Source organism: Microtus oregoni, unplaced genomic scaffold (assembly GCF_018167655.1).
Source record: "Microtus oregoni isolate MIOR12 unplaced genomic scaffold, Mior012 000010F_ref0000083, whole genome shotgun sequence".
NCBI lineage: Eukaryota > Metazoa > Chordata > Mammalia > Rodentia > Cricetidae > Microtus > Microtus oregoni.
Genome location: NW_024543069.1, coordinates 42,860,296 through 42,878,339, shown reverse-complemented (window position 1 = coordinate 42,878,339; position 18,044 = coordinate 42,860,296). Strand labels below are relative to the sequence as shown.

The following is an 18,044-nucleotide window of genomic DNA, read 5'->3' as shown; positions in this document are numbered from 1 at the left end:
ATGGTTTTCTGCCTCACTTCAGGCATAAAATGTCAAGTGATTGGGGACTTAAACCTTTGAAGCCATGTGCTGAAATAAATCTTTTTCTAATTAATTGTACCAGGGGCAGGGAAACCTGAACCATATAGAATGTCGGCACCAGGAAGCAGAGTAATTGCTGTGTCAAACACCTAACCCTGTGGTTCTCAGGCCCTTAGAACCAATTTGTGTGAGGAATGTAGAAACGTTTGGAAAAAAAGCTTATAGAAACTTTAAGAGAACTTTTGTCTGGGAGCTCAGAAGACTAAAATGTGGAAAGTATAGGCTGTGCTCATGAAGTTTCAGATAGGAACAAGGACTCCACTGTGGGTAGACTAGAGGCCATTTGTGTTTTCTTCTTGAAAAGAATATGTTCTCCTTTTTGTTCATGGCCTAAGACTATATGAAGCCAAGTTTAAAGTTATAAATTAATTTAACTTGCAAAAGAAGAAGTTCCAGGCAGCCTGACATTCAGGCTGTTGCACCACCATTGCGAGCTGGTTTTAGACAGGTGTTTACTAAATAAAAACTAGAAGCAAAAATATGATTGAACAATTTTTGAAATTTTGTGGTTTGGTCCGTTTTGCCTCTATAAAACTGGGGTTAAGAAGGTATGGTTTCTGCAGAGATAAACACGGTTTAAAAGAAGCCAAGGGTCAGGGTGCAGTGTTGCATACCTTTAATCCTAGCACTCAGGAGGCAAACACAGGTGGATCTGAGTTCTAGGTCAGCCTGCTCTACATAGTCAGCCAAGGTTATAGAGTGAGACCATCTTAAAAAAGAACCAAAAACAAGCACAAGACCAACAAACAAAATCAACAACAACAGCAAAAATAACTATATAAAAAAGAAGCCAGGTATTTTTTTTTTTAACCAGGACAATCAGAAAGACATCTTGAGGGCGTCTCAGGTATCAACAAGACCACCACACCAGTAAAGGCATTAAAGTTATAGAAGGGTAAATTCATTTAAAAAGACTTGAGAAGTGAAAACAGCTAGACACACTTCTGTCACAAGACTGCCTAAGATGCTGTTTCTCATAATTCCTTACACGATGCTCAACTCATACCTAAGGGTTTGCTTACAGCTCAGAAACTAACAACAAAAGATTGTCAAAACTCTTAAATGTACACTAAATGTCTAAAGGACATAAGCCTCTAGAGGCCAGAGGGAGAATATTACAGTTTAAAAAGCCTCATATGTTGAAGACTTGTGCCCTCGCTGATGGGTCCAATCATTCTCAGTGATTGGCTCATAGAGGTGCTAAATTCAACAAGAGAATAGTGAGAGATATGATTGGCTCATAGAGGTGCTAATTCAACAAGAGAATAGTGAGAGATATGATTGGCTCATAGAGGTGCTAAATTCAACAAGAGAATAGTGCATCCATGAATTTGTAGTAGAATATGGTATAAGGTCTGAGGCCTTCTTGGGGAAAATAAGGCAATGGGGATGGGCCTTTGACAGATGGATCTGTCCTTGAAAAAAAAAACCCACTAACAGTTGTGTTGACGGGTCTATCTTATGACTGAAAAGTATCTTTGGGATTTCGTATAGTCTCATTCTCTTACTATATTTTAATACACAGAATTTGACAATTTATTAATAATGAGTTAGCTAAGAATGAAAGCCTCAAAGTACCCTCTTATATCAGTATCATACAGATCAGAAAGTGAGAGATTAATAGGACCCTAAGCCTAGTAAGTTTATCAAAAATAATGAGTGTTTTGCTATTTATTCTTTAAAAAATTAGGAATATTAGCTAAAATCATTAGCCACTTTGAACTCCTCTCCACACGTCAGAGTCACCCAGTGTCCCAATTCCTCATGTTCAGCTACATCTCATTTCTGTGCCATTTTTATGTGTCAGAAATCAACTCAAAATTCAATCTCTCAAAGCCAGCATTTTTTTTATAATCTACATTTAAGTAAGAATTAGTGCGGCTGGCTCACTTAGCATCAACTTCAATGACTAGATATTAGGCACTCAATCTCAAAACTTGTTTATACACATGTTTGGCAGGAGAATCTGATTTTTAACTAGACTTTTGCCTGGGTTGTCTTTATTAGGATTCATTGTGTGGCTTGAGTTCCCTCACCATTACAAGTATCATGCTACCGAATTAAATCATTCTTATGCACAAAATAATATGGATGTGTCTCTCGACCTTTTTAATCACTCATCTTTGAGAATCATTACATCTCGGCGCGCAATTCAAATATTATCAAACATTTACAGTTTGCAAAAGAATTATTGACATTAGAATCTTTATTTGTAAGATTCATTAGAGTCCTATGTATTACTTTCCTTCATCTGAGAGCCAATTATTGAACACCATGTAATATCCTTATGTCTTCTTTAATAGTGAAGATAGATGCCATAAGGTGCCTTCTTCTAAGGGGTAACTTCATGTTAAGACAAAAGTGTAGAAAAATAAAATTTTTGTAACAAAGATAATGAATATGAAGACCATGTTTTTGTGACTTTGGTGAAGTTTTTATTGTTGACCTTCTGAGTAACAACCGTGTTGTAAGAATCAATTAGAAATGATACTTTGTTGCGGGCTGGAGAGATGGCTCAGTGGTTAAGAGCATTGCCTGCTCTTCCAGAGGTCCTGAGTTTAATTCCCAGCAACCACATGGTGGCTCACAACCATCTGTAAAGGGGTCTGGTGCCGTCTTCCGGCCTGCAGGCATACACACAGACAGAATATTGTATACATAATAAATAAATAAAAAATATTTAAAAAAAAAAGAAAAGAAATGATACTTTGTTGCAACTAAAGTTGTGTCAGATTTCTCTTAGACTATTCCCAACCCACTTCCCCAGCACCGAATGGTATGATTTTGTGCCCACAGAATGATGATCTTACTGCAAAACTGGAAACTGCGTCTTCCAAATGTCTACAACTGCATAAAGAAAATCAGCGGCTTCGGCAGGAGTTGCTGTCTATGAAAACCATACAAAAGAAATGTGAAAAATTAAAGAAGCATAAGAAGAAGTTAGAACAAGAAATAGTTAACCTCAGAAATCACATGGAAAAGAACATGATAGAATGTGGTCAAATAGAACAGTATAAATGGGAAATCGAAGAGAAAACAAAGCAGGACTTAGTGGAAAAATTAAAACAAATCAACCTATTTTTGCAGGTTATTTGTTTACAATATGTCTTTTCACTGCCTATTATATTTTGGGTGTATATGCTGCATGTGCTCCTCCTACTTCTTTTGTAGAGGTCTGTTTTATAACTATTAAAGAAATAGTGGGAAAGGTCAGAGGTTAGGGAGGACCAGACTGAAACAGTGTCTTCTGGACACAAGCCAACTGAACTCACAAACGCATAGCAGATGTCACAGTTTGCAGAAGACCTGGATGAGATAGAGCCAGTCAAAATTTAGCATGGAGTGGGCCGGGGATCGTGAGCCCCTCCCCTAACTAAGGAACTCTGGACAGTTGATGGCTTCTAGGGAAGAGAGTAAGTTTTATAGGCTATAGTCCCTAGTAGGTCAATCATGATCCAGTAGATAGCCCTACAGGCATGACTATATGAACAGCACAAAATTGGTACATTACTATATTTAAGAAAAGAAAGACAAGAAATTAAATGTAGGAGGTCTTGAAGGAAGGAGAGGGGAATCACATGACAAAATACATTAAAAATACATTCTTATGAGACTCTCAAAAAATAAAAATGTTGTATTAGAAATTTTGGAAGGCAGATAATGCATGTTTTCCCTTGAGATATTCCCATTGGTATAACCGAAATGATCATGCAAAACTGTTTTTCTTAGAGAATCATTTGATATTGAAGACTAGCTGGCACAAACCATGACTTAAGGAGAAAAAAATATGGCACAAAAATTGCACTTTGAATTGTACTTAAGTTACCACATTCCACTTTTAAAACTGTTAGATTGTGTGAGTCTGAGCATAGCACAGTACTGATTTGAGGCCGTAGTTGATGGTTAGAGCACACGTAAGCACAGGCCTTCAGTGCTCAGCACCACAAGTAGTAGAATGGTAACCGAGAAACGAGTGGTTTCATTCTAAGTTCAAGTTTAATGTAATTCATATTTATGAAAAATGTTTAGAATTTAGCATCATTTTACATATTTAAATGCATTTGTGATGTAATTGGTCAAAACTAAAGGAAACAGATGCGTACCAACTGTTTGAGCGAGTCATTGTGAAACTGCTCTCCTTTGCATTGGCCAGACACAGGCAGCCTATGAAGACAAGCTAGAGAGGCTGAGGCACAAACAGAACGCTTCGGTGCGAATGCAGATGGAGCTCAGAATAAGGGACCTGGAATCGGAATTCTCTAAAATGAAGAATCAAGTAGATTGTAATCAAATCGAAATGGAAAACTATAAGCAGCTCTACCTGCAAGAAGTCAAAATTAGAAAATCATTGTCAAATAAACTAAGCAAGTAAGTCAGAACATCATGGAAGATAAATCAAACTCATTAACTTGTCCCCAGGACACATGTGGGATAAGGAAAGAAACTCTAGGATGTAAATTTAGAGACTGGTGCAGCAGCCAATCAGAGTGCTGGTCTGGCAAGGCAGTGCCCCTCCCCTGCAAAAGTTTCAAAGGAAAAGAGAATATAATTTTAGAGCATAAGATCGACAAAATAAGTTATCCTTAAGGGGCTGGAGAGATGGCTCGGTGTCTAAGAATGCATACTGCTGTTGCAAAATAACTGAGCTCAGTATCCAGCATCCTCATCAGGCAGCTCACAATATCCATAATTCCAGGTCCAGGGAATCAGTGTGTCAGGCTGTGCCAGCTCCTACATGTGAGCACACACATATCCCTTGGTAAAGTTTTAATAACTTCATCCATGTCAGTGTCTATCTCCCCCTCTTCTTCCATATGGCTTTTCATCCTGCTTTATACTCTGCATATTCTAAAGTTGTGTACTTCATACACTCTTGTTACCAAATTTCTGGTTAGCATCCTCTCAAAAAGAAACATTGACACGGTTGGAAAATTACAGCTTAAGCCCGCGGGTCATGGGATACTATTACCAGTGCGCTGGGCACATTCTAGCCTATGGGATTAGGTTCTTTCCCATTACCTCTTGAGGGTCCCTACACACAACTGTCCTTTAGTGTCTTCTACTGTACCTAAAAGTACAGTTTTGTCACAGGAAAACATAAGGAAAATATAATTTGGAAAGATGAGAAGACACTTTCTGATTCAGTGTAGGTCTGAGTGAGGCCTCTAAGGCTTTGGTAAATGTGTAATGGCTGCTTTGTCCAGAGGTGCTTAAGCTGTTCGTGATCGCCATCTCAGCCATCTCTTCTCTCGTAGAAATGATTCCTCTGAGTTATTTTTCACTGCCACACACTAAAAATGGGCAGAATGTACATATAATAAAAGACAAATGCCTTTAAGGGATAGTTTTTTATATTGGTTTGCCAAGTACATATATTTCTAACTTTCTCACTCTTACTTTCAATGTTCTCACAAAGTAGATTGGCAATTAAAACTGGACAAACTAGCGTACTCATCATTTCACGGTCACCCTTTCACGTGTTTCTAGGGACATCGGGAATCAAATGCGTAGGGCTTCTCCAGAAGTCAGCGGTGTGACTCACTGAGCCATGTGTTAGCAACAGAGGTCTCTCTGCTGCACTGTTTGGATTGTTTGCTAGTTAGAATTCCCCTAGAAATACATGCACTGCTTTAAAGCAGTTTGAGCTCTTTCTTTAGATACAATGTATGTGCTCTGACACAGTCTGAATACTAAGATACTGCTTAAGGAGGAATTTCACTGACCATTTTAAAATGTAGATTCCTGAGGATGCACTCAGGAAAGTGAGGTGTGAACAACTTGTCTCGCACTCTTCTTAGAACAGATGAAAGGCTAGCAGAGGTGAAGACTAAACTTCTCCTGGAGAGGAAGCAGAGCAGATCACAGCACAGCACCACTGACGCAAGATCTGTCCTGGAGTCCACCTGCCCTCGAGACCTTAGTAATAGACTTTTCATCCCAAGAGGTTTCTCCGGAGAAAACATAATGGTTCCTACCTCAAACCTATGGCATTCAGTTGAGACTATGGAAAACTGCAAGACCAAGGTAATCTTTTTTACTTGCTTTAGATTCCATTCTGGTGTGGTTCTTTTTCATTTCAGATAATACTAAGTTATTTAGTTGGCTTATGCATGTTGAGTGAGCACCACAGTGTGTGCTCATAAAGAAAGAACGCAGGAATTTGATCATCTGCAGGAGCTCAGAGCTCTCCTTCGCACGCAGTGCTCGTTTCTTAGCTTGGGTTTCCTATGTGACTGACAGCTAGACTGCAGTTTCTTTAACACCGTATTAGCTCACACTTTAGAAAAGGAATGTGACAGCCAAAAGCCAAAGGTTTATTTTAAAATGCTTGGGCTTTCCTTGTAAATGATTTTACTTTGCACTTCTATATTAGTTTCAGCTTTTTTCCTAGTTAAGTAAAATATATCATTAGAATTTTAATGGATTCGAGGCCAGCCTGGTCTAGAAGAGCTAGTTCCAGGACAGGAACCAAAAAGCTATGGGAAAACCCTGTCTCGAAAGTCAAAAAAAAAAAAAAAAAGGAATTTTAATGGAATCGCATTGACTCGTGATTTCCTTTCCATGTCATGGCCAAATCCACAATATTAATTCTGATAGCCTATAAGCATTGTTACGACTTTTCATTTCCTATTGCCGTCATTGGTTCCTTCCTTTGCTATTTTTAGTGTTTCATTGTCAACTTTCCACTGTCACCTTCCTTACCCACTCAACTTTGTTTGCCCCTTCTTTTGTTTACCCATCAGTCCAATTTTAATGTCCATGCATTCGTGACTGTGCAGTGTGGTGAACCTATCAGTGGCAACACTCTTAAAGAAGAGTCTCAACAGCTCTCAGCTGCAACAGTTTCTCTGATATGTCCACTTCCCATTGCCATCGTATCTCTTCTGGTTTGAACGTGCTCCAGGATTGTGTATGCTGTCATAACTACCATCATTTTGTGTGTGCCACTGGCTGCTTTGTCTGGAACATACTGGCCCCTTCTGTTCATTCACCTCCTCTTGCTTTTGCAGTTTTTATGCCCCTCATTTAATTGCTCCATTTTTAAACCATCTATTGTGGAATCATCCAGAGACCTAACTTTCTCCATAGTAATAGTGTTTCCCATTTTTTAACATGGAAAGAAACCCTCTCTCTCTCTCATCTTTCTTTAACTAATTTCCCACTTTAAAAAAATTCCAGTTGTCACCCGGGCGATGGTGGCACATGCCTTTAATCCCAGCACTCAGGAGGCAGAAACTGGTGGATCTCTTTTTGAGTTTGGGGCTAGCCTTGTCCACAAGAGCTAGTTCCATGACAGGTTCCAAAGCTACAGAGAAACCCAGTTTCAAAAAAAAAAAAAATAATAATTCCTGTTGTCTCACAAAATCTGCTGATGATGGTGGTAAAGGGTGAGGCTAGCTGTCACTTCGTAGCACAGCTGGGCGGAGAACACAGGTGGGACACAACCTGGCTTGGGACAGCAGCCCGAGGAGAAGGTCCAAGGGAGGCCCACAACCCACAGGAAAAAGGAGCCAAAGAGGCCGTCTGCAAAGTGGACCCTGGGAAATGTGCGAAAGCAGCGTGTGTGATGGGTGCGGGTGAAAGCATAGAGCTACCCGAAGCCAGAGCTGCCCAGTGCGGAAGGGCTAACTACGGTGGCATTTGGAGTCCAGGCACCGGTGGAGTTTGAGACTTGTAGAGACTGCTGTAGATTGGGTGCAGCAGGAAAAGCCCAGACTCGCTCAGAGGGCTTGGGGAAGAAAAGGAAAAGCCAGCCTGCGGTGTAGCGCCTCCTGCGGGTACAACTCCTGTGTGCATGCAGCTCACGCAAAGCCACTAGCAAATAGTTATTTTGTGAATTCCTGCCCTGAAAGTGGAATGCCCGATAAAGCATTAATCTAATTAATCTCTTCAGCTCCTCAGTCCAAAAGGGCCAAGATCCTGTCTCAGCCCACCTAACCACTTCCTGTTCCTCTCTCTACAGTCCTCCAAACCTCTATGGTCAGCTAGTGGCTAGCTCCATCCTCTGGCTCCCAATAAGCTTTATTTGTCAGAACACAATCAAAATATCACACAACAATGGGAACTTTTGAAGCTGGGTTCGAATGCATTCTTACACTGTAATATAGCTACAAGATTCTGGGGTCCAGGATGTGGTGTTTGAATAAGTATGGCCCCTATAGACTCATATATTTAAATGCTTAGTCATCGGGGAGTGGCGCTATTTGAAAGAATTATAACAATCAGGAGGTGTGTCCTTATTGTCACTGGAGTGGGCTTTTAGGTTTAGGTTTCAAAAGTCCACACCAGGCCTGCCCCCCCCTCCCTCTCCCTCCCCCTCCCCCTCCCCCTCCCCCTCTTCCTCTCCCTCTCTGCCTATGAATCAGGATATAGCTCTCAGCTATTGCTTCAGCATGTGCCTGTATTCAACCATGCTCCCCAAATGTTGATAATGGACTAAACCTCTGAAATTGTAAGCAAGGCCCCAATTAAGTGCTTTTTTAAAATAAGAGTTTCCTTGGTCATGGTGTCTCTTCACAGCAATAGAATATTACTCTATTCTCATGAAATTTATCTTTTTCTGTGCTTGCATGATCAAGATAATCTCCCCCCGCTGCTCTGCATCTAAATTTCCTTTAAATATCTTCTGAAGCATTGGCTTGGTGATCCTGAATCATGTTAATTTGTGCTTGTCTTTAAATATTGTTTTCTATTAATTCCCTACTCTGCTGGCTATAGTAACCTTAGTTAGCAATTATTTAACTGTGTTTATTTTTTATTAACTGAATTTCTCATTTACATAATTTTTGAAAATATGTTTCCTTGATGAATTTTTCCATGTTGCTGTCTTTTCTACATCTTGATGTCCTTTCTTCATCACATTGCTTGTGTTTCCTCTTAGACGACACTAGTCGTTTCTAAATGTACACTTGGAACATTAGAGAACTCTAAAACTTAAGTCTTCCAAACTTGGGCTGTGGAGAGAGCGTGAAACTGGAGATTTTTATATTTTCTCACATTTAGACTTGTGCTGACCCTAAAATATTAAGTGTCAGATATCTGTTAAACAGAAATAGCTGGGGTGGGGTGGGCTTAGCTCGCTGATGGAGAAATTGTAGCACCCTAAAAGCTGAACACATTTATTACATAGAAGTGAACAAAGATGCAGTTATTACAGACAGCTAAATATGAAGACATGGTTATTGCATATTTATAAACAAGAGGCAGGGTTTATGATTCATGAACGGATCACAAGTTTAGCTACTATTAGTAGGAACAATCTCTGCAGGGGAGTCCAGGAGGAGAAGGTTATGATGAGCATTTTCTGCACACACTCTCAACACTCACTCTTAGTCCTCCAAGGAAGGCTTTGCCATCCCTCTGAGCCAGAGGGTAAGGAGTCCTTGACTTGTTAATAGCATGCATCCACTCAGGACTTCATTCACTCAGGACCCCCTCCACTTCCTACACAAGACAACAGAGCTTCTATTCCACTGAAATTTCAGCATTTTCAGTTGGATCACCCATGAATCTCAAGTGTTTGGTGGCTTCAGAGTTGGGAGATCTGATGACCTCTGGCTTGACCGATAGGTTCTGTAGATATCTCCATATGATAGGCTTACCTCTTAGCCTCAGAGGGCAGACTGCTTATACAAATCCTCATGCTGCTAGAATTTCTTGAATTTCTTGTCATGTCAGAATCCTGCCCAACTTTTCTCCATGACTGCCTTCTGCTCTGTGTCTTATATTTTGGCTGTGGGGTTGGCTTTGGGATTCTTCACATTTTTTCTACAAAGACCCCACAAAATTTAGTCTTAAAAACAATTAGATTCCCTTTCAAGATGATGACTTCCCTCAGCTCTCTGAGTCTTGGGGAATGACAAAGAGACCTGTTCTGGACTGTTGACCAAACACATGAAGAATGATTGTTTCTTCCTATCTCAAAGTTTGCAGGAAGCATGAATTTGTCACGTGCATTGACCACTTGTCTCTTTTCACCAGGGCCACATCGTCTACCTTTTAAAAGGAAATTGGTTAGCCTCTCCCTCAAAATTTGGAAGTATGTGATCATTCTTCCTTTATTCCCACCACTCTGTTCTCCACACTTTTCAAGGGTCTTCTTTGTGGTTTCCAGTGCTTTGCCAGTCTTGCTGTCTCTGAATTAGTCCATTCCTTGCTATTTGGACTCTTTTCATTCCCTGCAGCACATGGAGGCAGTTCCTAATCCATCCTCTTACCCAAACAGCCTCAGTTTTTAATATTTTAGTGTAAAGTTCTTTTTTTAAAAGATTTATTTATTTATTATATATACAGTATTCTCAGTATTCTGTCTGCATGTATGCCTGCAGGCCAGAAGAGGGCACCAGATCTCATTACATATGGTTGTAAGCCACCATATGGTTGCTGGAAATTGAACTCAGGACTTTTGGAAGAGCAGGCAGTGCTCTTAACCACTGAGCTATCTCTCCAGCCCTGTAAAGTTCTTTTTAAGGGAAAAAAACACTGAAGTGAAAAAGGAGTTTGAACAGATACCCTTTTTATGAAGAGTAACATTTTACTAAGAATCACAAAGTAATGCAACCAGCCTAAAATATGAGGATTTGTTTAACTTTTGTATTAAAAACACAACTCTTTGAAGCATGGACATGAACTAGATGAAGAGTAACAATCACACTTGCATTGATGAATCTACAATGTTGTATGAGCGGCGGGGCTGCTTTCCGCCGCCTCGCTCCCAGCTAGCTTTACCTGAAATAATTACATGGAAACTGTATTCTTTTAAACACTGCCTGGCCCATTAGTTCCAGCCTCTTATTGGCTAGCTCTTACATATTGATCTAACCCATTTCTAATAATCTGTGTAGCACACGAGGTGGCTTACCAGGGAAGATCTTAACCTGTGTCTGTCTAGAGTGGGAGAATCATGGCAACTGACTGACTCGGCTTCTTTCTCCCAGCATTCTGTTCAGTCTTCTCCACCTACCTAATTTTCTGTCCTATCAAAGGGCCAAGGCAGTCTCTTTATTTAACCAATGAAATTAACACAAAACAGAAGACTCTCCCCCATCACTGCAACAGGTCTGCACATTGTCCTTATTACTTAACTCAGAACACAGTGGGATTTCAGTTTACTTATGATTTTAAAGAAGTCTTCTAGCTAAGTATACTCCTAAAAGTCTCAATTAAGGGTAATATTTTCCTTTTATTTTCTATACACATTTTAAAATAAATAAATGAATAGATGCATACTGTATTTAATTTTTTTAAATTGGATCACTTTGTAATCCAATTGACCTTTGTATTACTATGAATCCCAGGTTGGCCTGGGATTCACAGCTTTCTCCTACATTACCCTCCTGTAAGTAGAGATTGCAGGCATGTGTTACCTCAATGCTTATTGGCCACATTTTAATGATATATAGTCCCCATCATATTGTTTCTTGCTTAATTTAAAGATTATAACTAATATTTGACTGATTTTAGGTGCTGCAGGAATGGGGACAAAGTATAACTAGAGAATTAAGACAAGGTAGGTGTCAATTTTGATTCATTAAATTTGGATTAACTAACTGATTCCTGGAATAAAGTATAAATAGCTAACAGTATCTCTTTCAGTGGGAGTTTCTACATTGCTATTTGTTCTTACAAAATCAAGGGAAAGGTGTGCAAAACAAAGCATTCTTAATGAAAATATATTTATCCACTGTTTATTCCTTTCCTATCACTTTAAGTTCCTCAAAGCCTTAAACAGCTTAAACAGATACTTTTTATATAGAGAGAGTAACATTTTGCTAAGAGTTGCAAAGTAATGTGGTTAGCCTAAAATATGAGGGTTCATTTAACCTGGTATTAAAAATACCACGTTTCTGAAATGTGGATATGAACTAGATGAAGAGTAGTGATCACATTTGTATGAGATGATACAATGGGTACATATTATTCTGTATGCACCATGTGGCTCCCACTCTCTTCATTTCTCCCATTCTTGTGAAACTATCCTTAAACACAATGGCATAGCTCCAAAGACCCTCGGGATTACAGGCAGCTAAGGAATTGGAAGAGCAGGATAAGGATTCTGTTTCAGGGAAGAACACAGCAGTTGGTATCCAACACCAAATGGTCAGCCCTGAAAATATACATACAGGTAGCCTTATACAGACAGAGCAGGTGGTATTTATGTATTTAGTAATATATACATGCATGTATGTATGTGCGTAACAATAATTAATGAAAAAGTGACCATGAATTTGAAAAAGAGTGATTAGGGATATATGAGAGGGTTTGGACAGAGGAAAGCAACAGCAAAAGAGCTACCCTTCATAAACTGTCTCTTGACAAGTGCCTTTCCAATCTCCCAGCATTCCAATCTTCCTTATCTGTTTACTGTTTATCCTCAGGGTAAGCTTACATTTCCTTATCATCAACTGAAAATACCCAAATCCACTTGTTCTTGGCAGTACATCAGACTTAATTCTGCATAGACTTACCTCTACCTGCTGGCTCTCACTCCTCGCCAAGGCAGCCTACTCAGAACTCTATCCACGCTCCTCCGTGTTCATGTTCTTCTCTCATTCTGCTGTATTCCCTTTCTTCTCGCCCTTCAGATATCAGCTCTTAGATATCCACCAAAAAGCCGTACTGACATCTGAGTCTGATTGTTCTAGAAGTGTTGTGTTTTGTACCTGTCAAAGTGTCTGAGTACATGGACATTGTCAACTCACCTGTTCTTTTTCTTAGCATTATAGTATTTGGTTGTGGAGGAACAGACTGTGTACTCCTCACCTGTCTTACCTGTGCTTGTCACAACGCCTTACTAAACAGCTCTTGAAGAATGTTTGAAGACCAGGAAAACCAGATGTACTGTCATTTAGTCACATTGGCAATTAATTGTATAACTATTGCCAATTTCATTTGTCATTTCTACTGTAATAGTTTTAATTTTTCTTTATTAATGAGAATTTTATACATGTACATAAGAAATACAATATATATATATATATATATATATATATATATTTTCCTCCAACTTCCCTTATTTTTCCCCCAACATGTCCCCTTCCATCTTCATTCTTTGTTTTATAATTCGCCAGCTTCAGTTAATGCTGCCCATTTGTTCACAGATGTGGAGCAATTCACTGGAGCCTAAGAATCCTCCTAGTGGCCATATTTCCCCAAAGGAATGATTCTTCCCCTTTAGAAGCTATCAGCTCTCAATAGCTCCTCAGTAAGCGATAGAGCCTGGAAGTCACCAGCCCCATCTGTGCCAGATGAGATCTTGGGTAGGTCTTTGCCCCATCTGTGCCAGATGTGATCTTGGGTAGGCCTTAGCTCCATCTGTACCAGATGTGATCTTGGATAGGTCTTTGCTCCATCTGTGCCAGATGTTGATCTTGGGTAGGTCTTTGCCCCATTTGTCCCACATGTTGATCTTGGGTAGGTCCTGTACAGGTAAGCACAAGCACATATTCTGTGAGCTCATGAGCATGATGGGTGTTTCCTGTCCACAAGGCAGCACCCCTCCCCATCCTCTCATCTTGATATTCTTTCCACCTCCTTTTCTGCATTATTCCCAGTCTTAGCTCAGGGGATTGTCCTGTTTAGAGTTCAGGGGATTGTCTCTTATTCTCAGGGCTCTGACCAGTTTTGCATCTCTCCATTGACTACTGTCTACTGCAGATAGAAGCTTCTCTTATGACTGCTGAGACCAGCCTGGGTCTTTGGGTATAAACATAACTGTTTAGAAGGTTACAGATATAATGAACATTAGCAAAACGATAGTAGGTTCTGCCCTCCAGTCTGTGGTCTGCTGAGCTGTGCTGTCTAGTTTTATGTCAACTTGACACAAGGTATATTCATCAGAGAGGAGGGTGCATCAGTTGAGAAAATGCCTCTAGAAGACAGGGCTGTATGCAAGCCTGTAGTGAGTTTTCTTAATTAGCTATTGTAGCATGGATGATAAAAATCCGGAGACAGATACAGGGGTTAAAGCTGAAAATGAGAGAAGCAGAGCAGTAAGCCACTAGAGAGACCTTTTCCCTCTATCAATGCTCAGACAAAAGGGGTGATCCTCAGACTGCCTAGAGTGCACTGTATCTCCACCAAACCCCAGACTCCACACTCCAGTGAATTCCTGTCTCTTCCCCTCTGTCTGCTCAGCTATATCCCTTCTTGTCTCTACCTCCCTAGTGCTGGGATTAAAGGTGTGTGACTTCCAAACACTAGGATTAAAGGGGTGAGATTAAAGCCACCGCCACCTGGATCTGTTTTGGATAGATCATGTGTAGCGCAGAGTAGCCTTGAACTCACAAAGATTTGTCTATCTCTGTCTCCTGAGCCCTAGGATTAAAGGTGCATACCACCACTCCCTGGCCTCTAGTGGCTTAGCTTTGCATTCTGATCTTCAAGCTTTATTTATAAAAATACATATAAAATATCACTACAAGCTACTGATGGAGGAGGGCCCGGCTTACTGTAGGTGGTGTCAACCGTGGGCTGGTGGTCTTGGGTTCTATAAGGTTGAGCAAGCCATGAAGAGCAAGCCAGTTAGCAAGCACTCTCCTCCATGGCCTGTGCATCAGTTCCTGCCTCTGAGTTTCTGCCCTGTTTGAGTTCCTGTCCTGACTTCCTTCAGTGATAAACAGTGACATGGAAACATAAGCCAAACAAACCATTTCCTCCCCAAGTTGCTTTGGTCCTGTGTTTCACAGTAGAAACCCTAGCTAAGATACCAACCAAAGGTTTTTGATCAGGATGACAGTACCAGGCACTGAATTTCCTTCTCTATACGGCCTCAGATGCAATCAGAAAGTGGTTAGTCCATAGCAGTCATGCTACAATTCACCAGTGAAATATACTGTTTATCTTCATTAACATTGATATTTTTTTTAACTTTTTAAAGCTAACTCATTATTAATTCACTATAAAGTCTTTGACATAGAGATTTTTTTTCTTTGCAGCTACTGCTGAATCTGGACTTCATAGAACTTCTTCTCTAGAATTCACTCATATGTGAAGTCAGAGTCTTCCCGACAGACCTATCAAAAGAATGTGTAGAGATCTTAATACACACACGCACACATATACACATAATTTGAAATATAATATTTTACCTTTGATATGTTATTTGACTGTTCATAAAACATTTTTATTATTTCCAGTATGTATAAAACATTAAAGGATATTTTGTATCAGAGATTGGTGGTAAAAAATAAATAATCTGTTATTAATTTTTAAGTAAACATTTCAAGTTAACACATGTACCATGGAATTTTATGCACTCGGGCTTCTTCAATGCTAGTTGTCACAGTGGCACACAGAGAAAAAATTCTTAATGCTTTGGTGGGATTAAATGTCACCTTAGTGAAGACTTATTTGCCAATTTTTATCAACCCATGGATATATATTAATATATATTTTAAATATTATCATATATAGTTTAAATATCATCTTGATATACTGGCATCATAGCCATTGTCAACACATTTTAATTCAACTTAACAAAATCATAGATAAAAAACAGACACTGTGGAAATTCAGAAAGTCATAATGACTTGCTTTTAAAATCTTTATTCCACCAAATCAAAGCATCTAACAGAAACGGATCAATGTCTAGCTATATATGGGATACCAAAGCTGTATCAAGATGAAAAGCAATAATTTAAATAGACATCTTCCTTGCTGAATTACAATGTCTCAATCTTCCTTGCTGTGTTACAATGTCTCAATCTTCCTTGCTGAGTTACAATGTCTCAGTCTTCCTTGCTGAGTTACAATGTCTCAGTCTTCCTTGCTGAGTTACAATGTCTCAATCTTCCTTGCTGAGTTACAATGTCTCAGTCTTCCTTGCTGAGTTACAATGTCTCAGTCTTCCTTGCTGAGTTCCAATGTCTTAATCTTCCTTGCTGAGTTGAATTTCTACTCAGGCATTATGAGCTCAACCCTCTCTTGTAAGTTCCTGCAGCACAGGGCACTAGCTTAGAATAGTGATCGTGTGGCGAGCTCCTGTCTTCTCTGTGTGCTGAGTGTCAAGAAATAATTTGGTAGGTTAGGTTATAAACTGACAATTTTTATAGTGTTGCTTGGCAGCGGTGGCACACGCCTTTAATCCCAGCACTCCAGAGGCAGAGGGTGGAAGATCTCTGTGAGTTCGAGGCCAGCCTGATCAACAGAACAATTTCCAGGACAGCCAAGGCTACACAGAGAAATTCTGTCTCAAAACCAAAAAGAAAACAAGACAAAACAAAAAAACACCACCAACAACAACTACAGCAAAAACTATAAATAGTGCCAAAATTAAAAATTCCTAGAAAGAAACTGTGTCTGCAGAGACTGATTATAATTTCAATACTGGGAGGAATGGAACGTTAGGGTCCCTGAGGCTAATTGACCTTATTTTGAGTTAGTTTTAACCCTCAGGTCAGCCATTCCTTGACCACTTCCGTGTGAGAACTAGTCTTGTGGGTACCACACAGAAGCTTTTGGAATCTATTGGCTTACCCAATGCACTGGCTCCCACCAACCCAAAAGCAAGAATGTCATCAGATGGCATTTTAGGCCTGTAGCAAAGCCTCCCCTTCTTACTGTAACCCTCTCTAAAGTACCCTCTAATTCGTCTTAAACTCTTGTTTTATGACTTTTCTGGTCTGTAAAACTATGAACCTCCATAAAACTTCCTCCACATTACAACACAGAGTTGGGGGAAGTCTGAATCTGTGTCCTTGGCCGTGCTCCCCCAAATGGCTCAGGAATAAAATATCTCTTATTCTCTTTATGATGGGGCTCTGTTTCTTCTGTTGACAGTACTGTTATTTTTTTTTTACTTGCATTAGTAAGTGTAATGGTCGTACGTCTCTGAGTAGTTATACTGTGCTAAGCGCCTTTCCCATATGTGTTAATGTGAGATGCAGAAGGATATCTGAACTATGTTTTAAACTGTACTTCCCTCTGCTGGTGTAAACTGATTGCTTTTCACATATATTTACTGTGAGGCCAGTGGAAAGAAAAGACAATCAAGGAAATGAGTGACTCCAACAGCACAGGTTTAATCTGGAGGGGGTGCACCTGTCTGCCTTTAGGCTGGGGTAGTTAAGGGGAAAGTGTTGAAAGGTGAAAGGGAACTGGAATATTTCCTCTTTTTTCTCTAGGTTGGCCAATGCTAGGGAGTTATACCCAAGATATTAATCCCCAAATGAATTCACGCAGCCCAGTTTCTGATGCAAATTACACGAGGGTCTTTATTTTACAAACCCGAGTGTGGACCACCCCTTTCTAGCACCCCAGCTTTGTGAGTGAGGAAAGTATGTGGTGATGAGCTGGGGAGGGGAGATGTTAAGGGGAAGCGCAGGAATCAGGGCAACTCATGTCCTGTTGTCTTTGGATTGGGTAAGGAGAACATAGGGTAAGGTAGTTTCTGAAACCACTGGCCAGTTTTGGAGCATGAAACACTAACAAAGAGCTATAAATTACTGACAAGGTATCTTCAAGGACAGGATGCTTCCTAGGAACATCTGGACCTCATTAAATTTTATGGTCCTGGCCCCTAGTCCCTTAATTGGCTATTTATGGAGTATCTATTCAAATTCCACCATTACAGCACATTTCTGGAGCTGAGATCCCCCACCCCACCCCCATTATCTGGTTTAAGATGAAGCCCTTTCTTTAAAACGGAGCTTGCAAAGTTAGGACCTCACAAGGGGTAATGGTGAGTTGAAGAATTTTAAGTGATCCATAAGCATTTCTAATCTATACTCTCCACATTTTACCCTTTTTTCTCGCATTATAGGGGTTCCCCCTTAGTTCATCTGAGGTGTTTCGTATATTAAGGAAAGTATATAGTTGTATTGTTTTTTTTTTTTTTTTTGTGAACCCATGAGTTTACTGGGGTTAATTTACAAGAGTTGTGAGTGAGGAAAGAGTAGAGGGAGGGAAACTGTCCAGATTTACACTGTATGAGAAAAGAATCTGTGTTTAATGGGGGGAAAGGG

At 39.9% G+C, this 18,044-nt stretch overlaps 1 protein-coding gene across 1 annotated transcript in view; it reads left to right on the top strand.

The window, feature by feature from the left end:
• The window catches only part of LOC121452774 (ankyrin repeat domain-containing protein 26-like), a 31,816-nt gene extending 18,075 nt beyond the window's left edge, over positions 1-13,741 (top strand). The window contains exons 7-10 of the mRNA XM_041659025.1: positions 2,878-3,168; positions 4,235-4,449; positions 5,880-6,105; positions 13,691-13,741. Of these exons, the coding sequence (XP_041514959.1) occupies positions 2,878-3,168; positions 4,235-4,449; positions 5,880-6,105; positions 13,691-13,741 (783 nt within the window). The remainder of the gene's footprint in view (positions 1-2,877; positions 3,169-4,234; positions 4,450-5,879; positions 6,106-13,690) is intronic.
• The last annotated feature ends 4,303 nt before the right edge of the window (positions 13,742-18,044 follow it).